Genomic DNA, 18,430 nt, shown 5'->3' with positions numbered 1-18,430 from the left:
AAAGAATGGCATTGGGGGCATCTAGGTTGATGGACACACTCAGGTATTGGGAGGTGGGACATCTAAAAAGTCAGCCAAGTTCTGTGTGCTCTCTACGATTCCCACTTTCCTGGCCCTGTGTCTTGTCTCCCCTGGGCTGTTCCTGAATTGTATTCTGTATTACAAACTGAGAAACATGAATCAAATGTATTGACAATCCTGTGAGCTGCTCTAGTGAATTACAGAGCAGAAGGGCAGGACATGGAAAGCTCCTGGATTTATGGCATTGGAAATGAAGGTAGGCTTGTAGGACTGAGCCCTTAACTTGTGAGATTCTAAGCATATAATGTCTGAATTAAGCTGACTCATATGACACCCTTCTGGAGTAAGGGAAAGTAAACAACACTCTACATTTGGGAGTTAAAAGTGTAGTGAGTAAAAATAGTTGAAGGATTAAAAGTTCATAATAGAAGAATCTACAAACAAACCTTTGAGAATGCAAACACACTACTCATATGATCAAAGGATCCAGACCTACATTCTAATCTTATCACCTAGGGTGTGGGGTGGATTTAACTAACATACATGTGGGTGTTCACCTCAGGATAGCAAAGTGATTTGTAAAATCTAGAGGCTAAAGGAAAATGATTTAAGTTTCGCAAGCATAAAGGGACTGGGTAGTACAATTCCAAGAAGAAAAATGACAGTTATCATTACAAGAAATAATCCACATTCCAGGTACTGTGCTGAGTACTTCACAAGTGTCTTGTCTGAATTTTCTTTAGCTCCCCATCAGGTGGGTGCTGTTATCGTTATCCCTACTTTAAAAAAACAAAAAACAAAAAACTCCTGACTCTAAGAGAGACTGATTACTTTCCTGACATCATATACAGGATAATGAACAACAGAACAGGAACTTTTACTTGCATCTTTCTCAGCCAAAATACCTATCATTATGCATGCCTGCCAGGCTGGCTCCCAGCTGTTCTATGCAGAGTATCTCCTATTCTAGATCACCGCAAGGGGCCATCTTTCCTGTTCATGACATTCTCTGTCGCCCTTGAGAATACATCATTTAAGCCTGGACAAGTCGGGCTTCCCAGAAGATACAGCCACACAATCAGTGGGTGGTGTGTAAGGCAAAATGACAAGGGGCAAAAAGCCCCTTGCTATTAAAAATTCCAAGATGGTAAGACTCAAACAATAATCCAAGGAAAAGTGCCCAAGTCAGGAACTTGCTTTACTTCCTTGTTTATGCCCAGATAACTTCAGATTATCTTTAAAAAGAAACCACAAGTGCTCATGTTAAAAGGCACCATCCAGAGAGAGCTTTTCAACCACTTTCATGTATTTATTCAACAACTATACTGTGATCTAAAGACACGGGGCTCTCAAAGGCCAATTTAAAATGCTTCTTGATGAGACATGAAAGCCACAGCTGGTAGAATCAGAATTTGCCTGCCTTCTGAACATGTGGGCAAGCAGTCAGCTCATCGGCGTGCCTCAGCTGCTTAGCTCAAAGGCAAAGAGAAGAGTTCTCTTTAGATAAACATACGGACATGAGGATGAACCCCAGACTCCTGAGGGAGTGGGTCCTTATGCCAAAACACAGTGTTTTCATCCCTGCGTTAATTCCGTTGCCAACTGGGTTGAATCACCAGCTCGTCTTCTGGGGTGGCTGGTTAGTCATTTTGAAAAGAATAACTGCTTTCATGCTGCCATTCTTGTCTTGTTTATTCTGGGTTCTTTCCACCCTTTCAAAATGTTCTCTTTAATCCCTCAAGGCCCCCTCCCCCATGCTTTACGTCTCTCCATGGCGGCCACCTTCCCCTGACAAACTTCCACGGTAGGACAGAACAGTTTGGACATACCTGAGCTGCAGAACCAGTGGATCTTCTCCCAGGGAGAAGCTGAGAGGATGAGGGCAAGGTGAGGAAGAGGCCGCGGGACAGTAAATGGTGGCTGCTGTGCACTCTGTCCCAGCCTCCTGGGTGTCTTCACCAGCCACAGGTGTCCCAGTGTGGCTCTGCCCTCCAGAAAGCTCTGAGTCTTTGGCTGAGTTAACAACTCCAGGTCACTTGGAATGCAAACAACCAAAGTGGTAGGACTTCCCTTCTTAAAAATCCAGGCAACAGCTGGTGCTGGCCTGGGAAAGGACACTTTGCCCTCTGGCTCTAGCTTCAGAACTGCAGGAAAATCCCCGTAGCCCTGCAGCTGGCAGCACATGGCTCCGCCTCGCCCCCTGCTGGATGAATGGGATAGGCCTTTCTGATCACTGAACAAGGACAATAGTGTGTGCAGTATCTTGCCAACCAGAGTTGATTTTTCTTGAAACCTACCAAGAGTACAAACAAAAAGCGGGCGCCTTCTTCCTTTTCACTGACAGTGGCCTCTCTGTATCAGGGAAGCTAGGCAGTCTTAAATATCCGATTGTAATTTTACTTCAAAACCAGCAGCTTGAGAGGCACTGGCCGTGAGTCTAGGAGGAATGTAGCATTTCCCTTAAGATTTCAGCTGAAGACTTTCTCCATCATCCAATTACAGACCTTTCCCTTCCTGGAAGAGAGGAGCCGCCCGAACATGGTTTTATCTGGAACCAAACAGGCGACAAGTATCTTCCCACTTCTCCTCCCCCAAAACAAGTCACCTGTAAACTGAAAGAACTACATTTCCACAAAAATAGAAATATCTAACATTTCTATTTAGTTTACCAGGAAACACACATTCAAACGACAAAACATTAACTCTAGACCTGCAGGAAACCACAACCTAGGAACTCTACTGGGAATAGCAAATGCATTGAAAATCTCTTGACTAGTTAAAAGCAACATTTCAGCAATCATCTCATCAGCTGCCGATAAGTTTTCTTCTGCTAAAGTAGCAGTTAAACTGTCAAGCTCTGGATTTTATTCACCAAAACAATGTGAAAAACTATCTCTGACTGAGATCCCTTCTTGGTATCTAAATTTGCCAAATTCATTCCATGCTTTCTTTTATAAAATACAAGGGAGAGGAACTGGCAATCATGATTCTGAAGGCTCAGAGATTAACACTTAATGACACTGAACCACAGATGTAGGAGTGTATAATCTCTCAGAGAGGGGAATGGGGCTATGAATAATCATGGCAAATACATTTTTGGCTTTATCACTACTAAGTGATTGCTCTTATTATCTACATGTTAATTCTATTTTTTTTTTTTTTTTAGCCAGTCGTGGAGCTTGAACTCTGGGCCTGGGCGCTGTCCCTGAGCTCATCAGCTCAAGGCAAGCAATCTACCACTTGAGCCACAGTGCCACTTGCGGTTTTCTGGTGGTTTATTGGCGATAAGAGTCTCACGGACTTTTCTGCCCCAGCTGGCTTTGAACTGTGATCTTCAGATCTCAGCCTCCTGAGAAGCTAGGATTACAGGCGTGAGCCACCAGAGGCTGGCTGTTAATTCATTTTTTGTGTGTGCTGGTACTGGGATGTGAACTCAGGGCCTCACACTCTTGCTTGGCCTTTTCACTCAAGACTGACACTCTACCACTTGAGCCACACTTTTACTTCTAGCTTTTTTGCTGGTTATAGATAAGAGTGTCATGGACTTTTCTGCCTAGGCTAGCTGTGAATCTTGATGTTTCAGATCTCAGCCTCCTAAGCATCTAGGAGTGCAAGCATGAGCTACCAGCACCTGGCTCCTACTAACCCTTAACAATCACAAAGCTAGGTATTAGTTGGTGGCCAGGGGTGTTCAACTAGCCACCATAGTCTTCCCAAGAAGAAGAGAAATGTGTTTCCTCAACCTTGGTCTTGCTGCCACACTTAAATGAGTTCACTTCTGTCTTCTCTACACCCTTCATGTCTCTTTCACAAAGTAGACAATTCAGTTCCCTAACATTCATTGTGATAACAGTAATAAATTGAGACACAAAGAGTGCAGTTCTGTTTCTCAGAGAGATACCAAGATAGTGAGCAGACAGGCAAGAAAACACTTAGTCGTCTGATTCAATGAAGTGCTGAAAGATATCTGAACAAAGTATAAGAAAAGGACAGGCTCCCTAGAAGAGACCCAGCTTGAGTGTCACCTGGGAATCTAGCTGTGCATCCCTGGGCTGAGGTGAAGAAGTATTTAGTCAATGGATCCTCACTGAATGTACCAGGTTAGGATCTAGGAGGAAACAATGAACTAGTCCTCAACAGGCTTAAACCCAGCAAAAGAGAAATACAAAGAAGATGCAGGAATCCCTTATTTTGGAGGTTGGAGTTGGCACAGGATTGTCTGTGTGGATCTGGCGATCCAGGCAGGTGAACTTCATCCCTTTCTGCTATGAGTTGTCCTCCCTTTCCCCCTGCAGGGACATCCAGAAGCAAACAACAAATGACCTCAGTTTCCTATTCTTTCCCTCTTCAACATCTTCCCCAGAGTATTCAAGTCCTCACCACCTCACTGATGAAACTGTTCTCTTAGAAAATGAGCAAGCTGAATGAACCCCACATCCTAAAACTAAGGAGCCAAATGTAATCCTGTCCTGACCTATATCTAACTTCCTGTTCCCACCCTCCCTGAGACAACCATACTTAAAAGATTACATTCATTTACTCCTGGCCTACTTCAACATAGAGAATGAACTTGTCATTTCACCGACTGCTCTGACAAAGGCCAGTGGTGGCCTGAACTTGACTGAGCCAATACCCACTTGGCAGCATGACCATTGTTGAATGTCTCTAGAGTACATGGTTCTATCCGGCACCCCAAGACACCTGCAGTGTTCTGATTCCCTTCTTTACTTCTCAGCACCCTACACAGCCTGAATCACCTCCCTTTGCCTATCTTTATAGATGATTCTTTCCTTAGGTCAGTTCTTTTTTCTGGCTTCATGATCTGTCTGGCTGAGCTCATTCATTTCTGTTATTATAAATGTTACCCCATGAAGATCCCTCCTCTAGAGTGAGCATTGCTACCTGATATACCATTTGTACAAAAACTTTAACCTAACTGGGCACTGGTGGCTCATGTCTGCAATCCTAGCTATTCACGAGGCTAAGATCTGAGGATTATGGTTCGAAACCAGCCTGGACAGGAAAGTCCATGAGATTCTTATCTCCAATTAACCACCTGAAAACTGGAAGTGAAACCATGGCTAAAAGTGGTAGAGCTTTGAGCAAAAAGCTCAGAGGCTGTACCTAGGTCCTGAATTCAGGCCCCACAACTGACAAAACAAAAACAAAAACCTTTAACCCAGACTGCTGAACCAAATCCACTGTCTTCTTCTTCAAGCATGTCATTTCTCTTCTGAGTTTCTTTTCTGCACTCACTGCACCCCTAATTTGCTAAGTAAGAAACCCAAGAGGTGGTGGCTTTATGTTCTGCCTCCAATTCATTCCTAAACTTGGTCACTCAGTCCTTCCAGTAACCCTGCAATCTGGTAATGCTGAATTATCTCTAGACCCTCATTTAGGCCATTTTTTTGGAGGGGGAGTCCGGTCGTGGGGCCTGAACTCTGGGCCTGGGTGCTGTCCCTCAGCTCTTCAGCTCAAGGCTAGCGCTCTACCACTGAGCCACCTTCCCAGCCCATTTAGGCCATTTTAATATCTCCTATCCAGGGTCTCAGTGCCCTTGCCTCATACCATGTTCAATTCATATTCCACTCTTTGTTATAGACTCAGAGGTCATTTATATGTCCATCACTTGAGGGCTGGCCATGCCATTTATTATACAGCCATAGAGTACACCATTATCAAATACTACAGTATATGTTTTAGGTGTTATGTAGTTTATATTAAAGATATATGCATATGTATGTATATGTCACATGCTTATATGCCTAAAATATGCCTGTAGTGTTAAGTGAAAAACAACTTTTACAATAGTTTACATAGAAAATTCAATTTGCATATTATAATTAGGACGTTTATATGTACATAGAAAAATATTTTAAAGAACAGAAAGAAGATAAGCAGAATTCCAGGAGAAATTCAGAAGACCAGAATTGGGATGGGAGACGCTATTTACTTCTTTATGCCATCCTCTATGTTGTTAATGGTGTCATATCTTTGTGTTATGGTGGCCTGGAAAACAAAAAGCTGAATTTTTGATAAAAAAAACTATTTTTGACAATGGATAGCAAATCCTTTGGATCTCTTTAGTTGGTTTGTAGCTGTATATCATGTACAAAATGTATTTTCTAAGTATAGATTGGATATAATCAGTGATATTCTTATACTGGTATATATATATAAATATATATATTTATATATATATATATATTTATATATATATATATATATATATATATATATATATATATATACTGGAAGTATGCACCATAGGAATCTGCCATAGTACACAACAAGTTTTTATTAATTTAAAACAGATGAGGAAAAAAGAAAAGCAGTGTGTGTGTGTGTGTGTGTGTGTGTGTGTGTGTGTGTGTGTGTCCTAGTTTGAACTCAGAGTCTAGGTCCTGTCCCTGAGCTTTATTTTTCCTTTCCAGGCTAGCATCCAATTATTTGCACCACAGCTCAACACTGGCTTTTTGGTGGTTAATTGGAGGTAAGAGTCTCACAGACTTTCCTGCCTATTCTAACTTCAAACTTCAATTCTCAGATCTCAACCTCCTGAGTAGCTAGGATTATAGGTCTGAGCCACCAGTGCCCAGCTGAAAAGCAATTTTTAATAAGGCTTTGATTAGATTGTTCTACCTTTTATTGCAATTGAACTCTCTGAATTAAATTCAGTTGCACTAATATAACCCAGAGTCCTGGTCTCAGAAAGCAGAATCAACTGATATGAGAAAATAAATACCAGCCAAGGAATCATCTCGTGGCCTGAGTAATGTAAAAAACTACTCCACCACTTATGAAAACATCCAAATATGTATTAGTGAAATAGAGCCAAGAAATGTCAGTGTATAGAAAGAGTCGGTTGAAAGGAATGGCTGAGAATGTGGAAAGAGGTGACAGTGACCAAGACACACTGTATTTATTCATAAACTACTTTGTTGAATGGCATCTCTTTTGGACAATACTTAAAGATAATAAAAAAAAAGTGTTAAGAACTTTGGACCAGAAATGAAGACTGACTTCTCAAGTTAATAGAAAAATACAGTCAATATTCCACAAAGGGTTCATCCATCCAGTTCATTTCTCACTTTTTTTCCACAGGAAATTATCAGTACTAGAAATAGATACACACAGCCTCTGTCAGGGCCAGAAGTTTGGGCAATAGCTAACTCTCATGCATCTTTATTCTCCCTGGTCCCTCTCATTAAGCTCAACACTCCAGACAGAAATCAGTGACTGTAACTGGCGTTGAAATGTCAAATAACTATCTTCTACTGGATCAATCACCCTCAAAAGGACAACATCACAGAAAAAGATTTTCATCATCTGCTTCCAGTAGCTGTGAAGAAACAGGCACCATATCTATCTGTGATTGTATAGATATTTAATAAGAAGGTAAGGCATGACCACACAGCTGTGTGAGTCACAGCCAAAGCTATTCATATCTACAGGGATCCACTTTCTCTTCCATTTGCTCCCTATTACACCTTCCTTTTAAGCTATAGCTTTATGTATTTGTTTACTTGCTTATAATTGACAAATAGTTACACATATTTATGATCTCCAACAATGATGTTCTGACATATGTATATACCATGGAATAGCTAAATTGAGCTAACCAACATATCAATTACTTTATACACTTAGTGTCTTGTACTGTGAACCCTTCAGACATACTTACTCTTCTAAATTTCAAGTGTACATTGCTATTAACTAATGCTCCTGGGTGGTACAACAGATTTCTAGACCCGATTCTTCTAACTGATATGTTGCATCCTATAGGCATCAAGGGGTTAATGGAATTTGGCCCACACATGATAGCTTGATTATAACACAATAGCCTGGATAGTCGGGTTGAAAGCAACTGCATCCGTTATACTGCTGTCTCTCTTGAATTGGTGAGTCTGGTAGACGCTGTAGGAAGCTGGCCAAAGATTTCATTGGCTTAGCTGCTAGGATAAATGACAGCTCTTGACTGTATCTCTCTTCTAAATTTTGCCCGGTGCACTCTCAGAGCTGTGCCCCCTGCCCTGACACAACTACATCATTGGATGTAGTGCAGAAACCACACAGAAACTGGGAACCATGGGAAACGTCCATACTCACTCCAGATCTTCCCATGGGTGATCTGTGGCCTTTGCTGTGACTGGTTCTCTCTCTCTCTCTCTCTCTCTCTCTCTCTCTCTCTCTCTCTCTCTCTCTCTCTCTCTCTCTCTCTCTCTCTCTCTCTCTCTCTCTCTCTCTGTGTCTCTGTCTCTCTGTCTCTGTCTCTGTCTCTCTGTCTCTCTCTGTCTGTCTCTGTCTCTGTCTGTCTGTCTCTCTTTCTCTGTCTCTCTGTCTCTGTCTCTCTCTCTCTCCCCGCCCACCTTCCCTTCCTTCTCTCCTTCCCAGGAATTTATGCTGAAAATATCCACTTCAGGCACGTGAATCTCCACCTCAAAGTCTATTTTGGAGGCTTCACCAGCAAGGATGTCCCAAATTCAGTGCATCAAGGTCTATGAAAAGAATACAAGGCTGAATGCTTTCAAACGGACAAACAAGTGATTGCTTTTTTGTTACTGAAATGTTAGCAATTACTCATGATCTAAAAATCAATGGTGCTTCCAGTGTTATGATTCCATGATGATTTTACAAATATCTGTTGATTGATGACTTTGAAATCTGGAGAAAAGCACTTGGGGAATGATTCGGTCTATAATTCCATTACTCTCTAATCCATTCTTAGAAATTGGTCCAATATTCATTCTTGACACGCTCTCTACACAATATGTTACATGTAAACATAGACAATAACAGCTGAACTCCTCCCCTGGGTAGCACCAGTCCCTACAGGGTCTAGCATGTGTGTTGTCAGTTGGTACCAATCCATTTCAGCCCTAAGCAACTTTACCCAATTGTGCTTTGTTCATGCTGGCTTTCATCCACTTTCTCAGTAAAGCCGACTATCAGATCTCAGGAAAGACTGAGATAAAAACAAAAATAAAAAAATTCTGACAGTAACTGTTAGTTTTCCCTGGTACCTAATAGAAAAAGAAGCTTCCCTTCCTTCATCTTCCGTCTCTTTCCTCTTCTCTCCTCTCATGTACCACTACTTGTTCAATTCCAAATTATCTGGTTCGATGTCTATAACTGGGTGAGACAACCATTCTGTTACCTAAACTTATTGCTCTGGTTTTATTTTCTTTTAAATGTTACATATCCATTCAAAGATAAACTAATTTCTTTTCTTCCTATGCATTGCCTCTTAAGTTTGTTAGACTCTTCATAGGCACTTGGTTTCATTGCTTTCTTGGATCAAAATGACTAGAAGAAAAAATAAAACAGAAGGAAAAATTTTTTAAAGAAAAGGAGAGTTTGTGACAGTTTGCAGAGATAGGGACTAATTGCAAAGTTAGAGCAATATGAAATATGGTACAATGAGATGACAAAAGGCAAGGTACCCAGTAACAACATAAAATCAAAATTTCTCTAAATTCTAGTTTGTTCAGTAAAATGACCATCACATTAGGAATTTATCCCAGGATAGAATAAAGTCAGAGATGCATAGTCTAATAAAAGTACAATAAGTTCAAATAGTATATATGTATATGGCCACAGACAGAATAGAGAAATAGAAATGATTGTTGTCGATACATGGTGATTACCTCATTGTTACCAATTTCTACAATTGGTGGAGAAACTCTTTTTAACCAGAGGATGGACTCCTATGAGACTTGGGATTTCCTAAGGACTGAAGGGCTTCCAAAGGAAGTCAGATCATCAAGTCTGGACAGTGTGCTGGCCTTTACTGCCCCCCAGTTGATTATTCAAAAAATGGTTCTATTCTTCAAAAATACACAGAAATCTGAAGGATTCCTACCACAATTCTAAAGGCATCCCTAAGTCACACCTGATGCAAAATAAGCATCGGTCCTACTCCTAGAGGGACAATCACTGCCTTTTGAAAGTGGGTAAGTTAAATCATAAAACAAAGAAAGAATAAGCTCCAGGAGCTGCTAAATACCTTAGCTACATTCACCACTAAAAGCACATATCCAAGACAACGTCTCAAGATCAGCCCATGTATTTGTAGCCTGGGCTATTTCAGAACATTGCATCCCAAGGAGACAATGCTGTTAGCTTCTTTGCCATCAGTAAATACTGAAGGATTATGTCAAGAGAAACCTGGGGAAAAGTTAGTGAAAATAGTAAGAAGTGGTTAAGAGGTTAAGTGGAAAAAGTTGATGTCAAGTGCTGGTGGCTCACACCTATTCAAAGCCAGCCCAGGCAGACAAATATGAGACTCATCTCCAATTAATCAGCAAAAAGCCAGAGTGGAGGTGTGGAGCAAGAAGTAGAGCACCAGCTTTGAGCAAACAAAAGCCAAGCAAGCTTGCAATGGTTTGAGTTCAAGACACACACTCTCTCTCTCTCTCTCTCTCTCTCTCTCTCTCTCTCTCTCTCTCTCTCTCTCTCTCACACACACACACACACACACACACACACACACGTGCACATGCACGCGCGCGTGTCAACATGGGTTTTAAAGAAGTCTTCTAATCCAAAACTACTAAGCAACAGTAGACCCTGGGAGGATAGGATGAAAGCTCACAGGCTCACTGCTGTGCTGGTGCGAGGTAGGAAGGGGAGATGAATACTTAACATGAGGAAAGTGACTGAAATAACATGAAGAGTCTGTGCTCAACAGAAGACAGGTGCTTTGACTCTGGAGAAAGACATGAGACTTAAAGGTATGATGACTGGTTAGCAAAATGTCTGCAACAGGCAGGAGCCCAGAATTTCAGGCCTGGTTTTGCACCCACTTGGCTGTGAACTCTTCAAGAATTTATGTAATGATTGTATGTCTCAGTTCCTATATCTGCAAAACTGGACCAATGATCATCCCCTGCTGCATCATATTGTAGAGATTTAATCGGTTAATGCATGTAAAATCTTTTTTTTAATACTGGGGGGAGTAGGAGGAGGTGGTGGTAGGGAGGTTGTGGGGGTGGAAGGGTGGAAAGGGGAAGGGATGGTATGGGGAAACAAAGGAGGAGGCAACAAGGCTTGGTAAGAAATGTACTCACTATCTTGCCCATGTAATTGTAACCCCTCTGTATGATATTTTCACAATAATAAAAAAATATATAATGGGCTGGAACGACGCAATGAATAGTACCAAGAAAAATGTTAGTGTTCTTTGTAATCAAATCCCCTGATTTCGCTGGTACTAGGGCTTGAACACAGGGCCCTTCCCTGGCTTTCTTGTTCAAGGATGACACTTTACCACTTGAGCCACACCTCCACTTCTGTTTTTGGGGTTTGTTTTGTTTTGTTTTTGCTGGTTGATTGGAGATAAGAGTCTCACAGATTTGTCTTCCCTGGACTGGCTTTGAACCATGATCCTCATATCGCAGCATCCAGAGGAGCTAGGATTACAGACATGAGCCATAGGCACCCAGCTGATTTCCTGATTTTGTGTGTGTGTGTGTGTGTGTGGTGTGTGTGGTGTGTGTGTGTGTGTGTGTGTGTGTGTGTGTGTGTGTGTGTGTGTGTGTGTGTGTGTGTGTGTGTGTGTGTGTGTGTGTGTGTGTGTGTGTGTGTGTGTGTGTGTGTGTGTGTGTGTGTGTGTGGTGCCTGGACACTATCCCTGAGCTTTTTTTTGCTCAAGGCTAGTGCTCTACACCTTGAGCCACAGCTCTACTTCTGGCTCTTTTGATGGTTAAGTGGAAATAAGAGTATCACAGACTTTCTTGCCTGGACTGGCTTTGAACCATGACCTTCAGATCTCAGCCTCCTGAGTAACTAGGGCTACTGGTGTGAGCCACCCGGTGCCTAGCTACATGTCCTGATTTTTATGAGAAGTTGGAATTTGGACTTTTTTAAGGTGAAACATTAAGGTAGGGAAATCATTTGAACATTTCAACATTCCTCTAGGAGCCAAAACTCAGAACACCTGTGGCCCCAGGACATCATGTCCAATGTTGTTGAAATTGCAAAGCTCAGTGGTGGGACATGCACTGCTTACAGCTCTGTCACCAGCTCTGTTTTCCTGAGAGCAGAGTGGCCAGGAACCGTGGATGTGGGAAACACATGTCGGACAGTCCTAGGCTGGATTAGGAACAGCAAGTGACAGATGGCCCTCCTGACCGAATGTAGCAGAAGAAAGTACTCTCTGCAATTTAAATGAAGCCTTTAATAGACACGGGAGCGTGAGCACAATGGCTCCATCTTTGTCCCCAAGGACTTCATTCAACGTCTTTAACTTTTGCCACCATCTATCCTAGAAGGGATAGGGACTGACACAGATCAAGTCCAGCTGCCAAAATGGAGTTTATTCTGTTCATCCTATTTTCAAAGGTCAGCCTTCGCTCACTGGGTCTATAATCCAAAGCAGCTGGCAAGACTACCTAAAGCTACATTGGACAATTCGGCAGAGGTCCTTCCTGTTATCTGAGTGAGATATGAAGTAAGTAAATAAGAGAAATAAGCAAACCTTAACACTACTGAGAAACAATACAAAGCACAAAGCAAAAGAGCCATTCTCTTTCAAAGTTGAAGAATCTATCCTCAGTCTCTGTTAATACTGGCTGGCCCATTGTCTTTTCTGCTATTATTTGAAGCCAAACAACCAGGCTTATAACAAGATGCCAGTCCTTTTCTATTCTAACAAATAAGCCTCCCATCTGCCTCCAATCAATGATGGGGCACGTGGAGATGGAATCGTGAGATATTTTTAAACACTTAATTAATTCATTCCAGGAACTTGGCACTTGGAATACTGTGGCGTGAGGGGTGGGTAGGAGGGGGTGAGAGCTAGCTCACAATCCTGGTAAAACAAGAAAATTGTCATCATATGGATTAAAAAAAATCCTATCTCTGAAGCATCCTACCTGCCCCCTAAATTGTCGAGAGTCTGGAAGTGAAGACGAGAAGCCAGGCAGGCAATGCCTGGCTTTGTTAGTTCTTTTTCAGACTGTGCGACCAAGTTCTGAAACTGCAAACAAAACTGATCACCTTGAGAACCATGCCTCTGCCTATCATTGCTAGGGGATTTTTAAGTTATCCGTGTTTTATTAGGTTAGCATAATTATAGCCAGCAATTGAAATGAAGAGAAGATTCGATTTATTCCAAGAGGTGAGGCAGTCTAATGGGGAAAACAATTCAATACAGAAAACAATTTAGTTTGCCTTCCCCAGGAAGGAGGGTGGGGAGGAGAATAGTCATCTGGGCATTGTAGGAAGGAAAGGAGGGAGGGAATTTTCACTGAAATCAATCTGTATTCAGCTTCAAAGTGTGAAGAAAAGAAAACAGATAAGAAGAAAAGGCTTGCCCTTCTGGAACTGTAGGATCTATGGCACACTAACCCAGAAACCTCACACTCAGCTGCTACACAGCACTTGATTTTACAGCCAAATCATCATCTCTTAAGGACTCTGTCTTGTCTGAAATGTCCCTGAAAGCTAAAAGAGAGGACACCTAATTGTGTTGCAGAAAAGGAGAAAAGAAGGGAGCATTTGGGGCTGCTGTGCAGACCTGTCATTCTGATTTTAATAACCCGCTGTTTCCATTTCACAAGTCTCCTTTGGGTTTAGAAATGATTCCTCGAGAAATCAGCTTTCAATTGCTCACAAGTGATTATCTGAGTAAACAATGAAGTAGCTTTCTCCTACCTCTAATAATATACATGTTACCCAAGGAGGACAATTTCTATATTCTTGAAATAAGAAGGGAATTTCTAGCAGAGCCCTAGACACGCAATATGCAAACCTTTCTCCCTCCAAACCCCATGCCCTCTGCTCACCCCTAGGCTCCATCTCCAGCTGGTTTCACCCCTGTTCCCCTGGGGAGGAGGGAGAAGGAAATTGCTATGGTGTGCTTTGGTTGGCTTGAAATAAGAAATTCAGAGGGTCTCCCTTGCTAGGTTTTTCTTTTCTTTGTCAACACTTTTTTCATTTACTGTATCTAACTCAAACTGAAATCCATGATTGGCTTCTGTTCTGACCCTTTGGCTCCAGGTTGCTGATCAGTAAACTGGTTGTCTTGAGTCTGTGGGATGTATGGTGATTTCACCATCCCTGGCCACTCCACCGTAACCTAGTAAATGATAGACACTATGCTTGTTAGTTACCAACTACTTGTATTCCCTTTACAATTTGGGCCTGGGGTCTAAAAGCCATCTCAGTAACTCTAGCTATGGCAAGGGACTCAGAAAAAAAAAATGTTTAAGTTTGACAATCAAATTAGATCTTGCTTTGTAGGAAACTACTTCTCAGAGCCTGGGAATCACCAAAGTGACTGCTGCCTACAGAAGTCAGATATTGGTAACCCCAAACAATCAGAAATCTCAAATAACCAGTGTTGTGAAAGAGCAAGTGTAGAGATTTTTTTTAAGTTCTAAAATACAACTGGGCACAGTAAGTATACCAAAGATTTGAGAGGATGCTGGTGATCTGCGTGGGCCATGTCTAGCACACTTTTCAACGATCACTTGCATTTCCAGACAATAATCCTAGACCTCTGCCAAGTCCTAGAATCTGCCTAGGAAAATGGTATCATGTTTCATACAGTTTTTTAAGTCCCTTTTCATTGGATTTCCAATTGCATAGTTATTGAAAGAATCAAATGTGACGACGTGCATAGTGAGTTTTCAAAGTAGTGTGGTAAACACATGTAAGATGTCACTTTTGCTTCTAATAATTCTTCAGAACTTCCTAATCAACATGTTAGCTAGCACAGTCCATTTCCCATATTATCCCATTCTCCCAAACATTCTAGATCAGAGCTGAACTATACATGCATGCTTTTGATGCGTATTGAAAGCATGTAATTATATATTGCTATTTCTGCTGCTCCCCCAGCAATGGCTATTTCAAGGCAACAGCTTTAATATTGTTCAAGGGCAAAGGCTAATAACTGAGATCTGCCTGGGGATTCTTCCTTTTCAAGGTACATTAACCAAAATAACCAAAGGGGCAAAAGAGTCTCACCATCTCACATGAACAATTTAGTAATTCAAGTCCTGCCCTGAACTTCTTTAAACAACAACAACAACAAAAAAGCCAGTCTCAGATTTTGACTCCCTATGTCTCTTTACTACCAAAGGACTCGGTAAAAAAAAAAAAAAAAAAAAAAAAATCCCCTGGGAGAAAAGAAGGACTTTGAGAATGACACCCACTGATCAGTTGCTTTTTTAAAGTAATTGATCACAGATCTTTCTATTCTTGTTTTGCAATCTTTCCTGTTTTTAAATGAATTATTTAATCTCTAAATTACAAGTTCCTCAGGCCAGTCTTTTCTTGACCATGCACAATGCACAAAGATGGTATTCATTGAGATTCTTTTAAATACTGAAAAAACACTTCTGCTCTATATTTAATAACAAATCATTTGGCTACTCTCATTTAGGACAAAGGTCTAATAAACACACTTGGTTTGGTGGTTTGGTTGTTGTCTTAACCTCCCCCTTCTCTGTGAGGCCATTTAAATGGAGATGCAGGACTTTGGAGACTACCATCATCCATCTTCTATAGGATGTCTTCCAATCCAGCCTTTATAACAGAGGTGAGTCTAGAACGACCCTAAAGGCAGCCAGAAATGCCTTTATATCTCTTCTAGTATGAAAGGCTTGTAAATTAAACATGGGCAGGCACTGATGTTGAGCCATATGGGCTCTTAATATTTAATTCTAGAGGTCTGTTTTAGCACAAGATGCCACTTTCCTGTACACAGACAGGTGTCTTTCTAGAGCACCGTTGGGTAGTCATAGCACCAAAAATGCCCACAACGGCTGAACTGTTAGGACAGAAAAGAAGGAAGAAATTCCATGTTATGGTAAGATGCCAGACTCCTTTGGAAGGACACCAGAGGACAGAACAAGGATGGGTTCTTTCTCCTGGACACAGACAGACAGCTTCAATTTCTCTTTGTTGGAGACTGGAGTCTAGAGATCAGGTTTTGGGACATCAGTTCTTCCCTCCTGCTTAGAGACTCATTCCCCTCCAAAAAACAAGCCCATGAAGTTGGAAAAAAAAAATTGCAGGAGCTCTGGAAAGTGCCAACACCAAGACTCTCCACTTGAGCCAAGAGGAACTGGGGACACTTGCTTTTCATATGACATGAGTCCAAGTGATCTCTCGCAGGAGGCTAGAGGCTATTTGGGAATGAACCCAAACACTGAGTTCCCCAGTCAGTCTTTTTATCCCTACTCAGGTTCTGGTAAGCCTGAAGGGTTTCCTGGGAGACACAGGTCCAGAGCCCCTTATCTGAGGTGGTAGTGTTCAAGGAACTTTTTTTTGGGGGGGGGGGTCCCTTGCAGGTCCGTCTCTTTCTTGGGAAAAAAAAAAACAACAGTTATCCTATTTCTCACTGGGACATTTCTCCTGATACCAACTGCAGACCCAGGAAGCAAAAGGGCCATTAGCAGAACAAGAGAAATCAAACGCTCTTCCCCCAGGGAGCTTGTCCCCCCCCCCCCAAAAAAAACTACTAGGCTTCCCCGCCTCTTGCCGGGAAGCACCCAAATCTCTTGCACTCTTTCTTAGAGCTAGCCAGGGAGATTCCATCATGGGGGGGGGAGCAATGAGAGGGGTCCCCGCTCCCTGCAAGCAGACCCCAACTCTTGACGTTCAAGGCTGCGCTCCCCTCCACGCCCCGCCCCAGCCCCGGTCCCCGGCGGCTAATTCATCCCCAGAAATCCCCACCTTCCAGCCCGCCGCTTCCCCGGACCCGGGTCTGCTCCTACCACCGCCGAGGCCAATCAATCCCCTCGTTCTTTATAATTCTCCAAAGTAACCCTCAAGAGGATTTTCTCTCACACTAGTTCACGTCCTCTCCCCTCCGCCCGCCCCCCGCCCAGGGCTTTTGACGAGGCTAAAACAAACAAAAAACAACAACAAAACGCCGTTTCTGGGAACTGGGGTGAAGCAGGCAAGCTCCCCAAAGCAAACCCGACTCCCTTCCCCTCCATCCCGCCCCGGCTCAAACCTCCGCCCCGCCACCAGCACCCCAGCCCCCGCGCCCACCTCTCTGGGCTCCCCCTTCCCCCTCCCTCCCCCATCCTGGATGGAGAGGAGGGGTCACCAACCCGCGAGCGACTCCCTCCCACCCCCTCCCCCGCTTTCCCCACCTCCCCACCTCTCCCCCACCCCGGGTAGGGGCTGGGGGCGCGGAGCTAAGCCCCCTCTCACCCTTCCGCCGAGGCCATGGTCTGGGAACGCCCCCCTTCCTCTCTGGGGCTCGGTCCGGCCGCGGCGAGCGAGGGAGGCAGCGGGAGCCGGGGTGAGCTCGAGTGTGGCGGGGGAGCGGTATTTAAGGGGGAGCCTCTCTCCGCCCTTCCACCACCACCCTCTCCCCCCCCTCCCCAACCTTCCCGGGTAAGCCCTTTAGCGCCTCAGCGGGCGCGGGAGGCTCCAGCGGGCGCTAATCCGGGTGCCAGCCCTCGGCCCCGCGGCGCGTGTCCCCGCGCTCCCCTCCGCGGGTCCCCGCGGCCGCCACGGGGCGCACACACCCGCCCACCGCGCGCCCGGCCGCCGCCGCCACCTGTGCCTGCCTGGTGCTGCGGGGCCCGCGGGCGCGGGGAGCGGGGCCGGCGGGCGCGGGGAGCGGGGCCCGGGATTGGGTGGTGGGGGTGGGGGGGGGGACTAGGAGGGCAGGTGCGCGGGGCGGGGGGTGTATGTGTGCGTGTGTGCGTGCGCGCGGGTGCGGGTGTGTGCGCGCGCGGGGAGGCGGTGGGAGGCCGCGCTGCCCTGGCTCCGCGCCGGCCGCGGAGGGGATTGCAAGATTTAGCCCCGCCGGAGCCGGGGATTTGCAGGCTATCCCTCTCTATTTTCGTCGAGAGCTGACATCACCCGCGCCGCAGCCTCGGGCGACTCCTTTAACCACCGCCCCCCCCCCCCCCCACCATCCACCACCACCACCATCTCCAGACGGCGATCCTCTCCTCTCCCCTCCCCTGCCTCCCCCCTCCTCAACCGCTCGCCATAAATTAGCCAAGTAAGAAAAGAATCCCTGCCCGCCGTCCGGGAAGGTTTGGGACCGCCGGTGGCAGAAACCCAGCATCTAAAGAGTCGCTATTGTTTCCTCTCCAGCAGCCCGCGTGGCCCCGAGTCACCCAGCGCGCTGGGCCACGGCGCCAAGACCCGAGACGCCCCCACCGGCCTCAATCTTTGGTTTAACCCCCCCCTCGGTGCACCTGCCCCGGCGCACGCTCACCCGCACCAGCGGGCACACCCCCCTCCCCCACCTCGCTTCCTAGCCAGTGGTGCCGGGCCCCGCAGAACCCCAGGGCCCCAGGCGTACTGGTCGCGGGGCCGAACTATTAGGGTCCAGCGGTGCGCCCTCACCCCTGCCCCCAGCCCCGGGAGAGTGGAATAAATCTCCAGCCTTCAATTATTCATCGAGATTAATATTAATGCATCTCCCGAA

At 44.6% G+C, this 18,430-nt stretch overlaps 1 protein-coding gene across 2 annotated transcripts in view; it reads right to left on the bottom strand.

The window, feature by feature from the left end:
* Positions 1–17,330, bottom strand: part of Slc1a2 (solute carrier family 1 member 2) — a 135,742-nt gene extending 118,412 nt beyond the window's left edge. Inside the window, exon 1 of one of the 2 annotated variants that reach the window (XM_070032593.1) lies at positions 17,194–17,330. In XM_070032593.1, the coding sequence (XP_069888694.1) occupies positions 17,194–17,210 (17 nt within the window). In that variant the 5' untranslated portion in view covers positions 17,211–17,330. Of the gene's footprint in view, positions 1–1,850; positions 2,049–17,193 lie in introns of those variants that run through there. The other variant, XM_070032594.1, reaches the window with a different exon arrangement.
* Between the last annotated feature and the right edge of the window lie 1,100 nt (positions 17,331–18,430).

Source organism: Dipodomys merriami, unplaced genomic scaffold (assembly GCF_024711535.1).
Source record: "Dipodomys merriami isolate MVZ:Mamm:240054 unplaced genomic scaffold, mDipMer1.0.p SCAF_21, whole genome shotgun sequence".
NCBI lineage: Eukaryota > Metazoa > Chordata > Mammalia > Rodentia > Heteromyidae > Dipodomys > Dipodomys merriami.
This window is presented reverse-complemented; position numbering and strand designations above follow the sequence as displayed.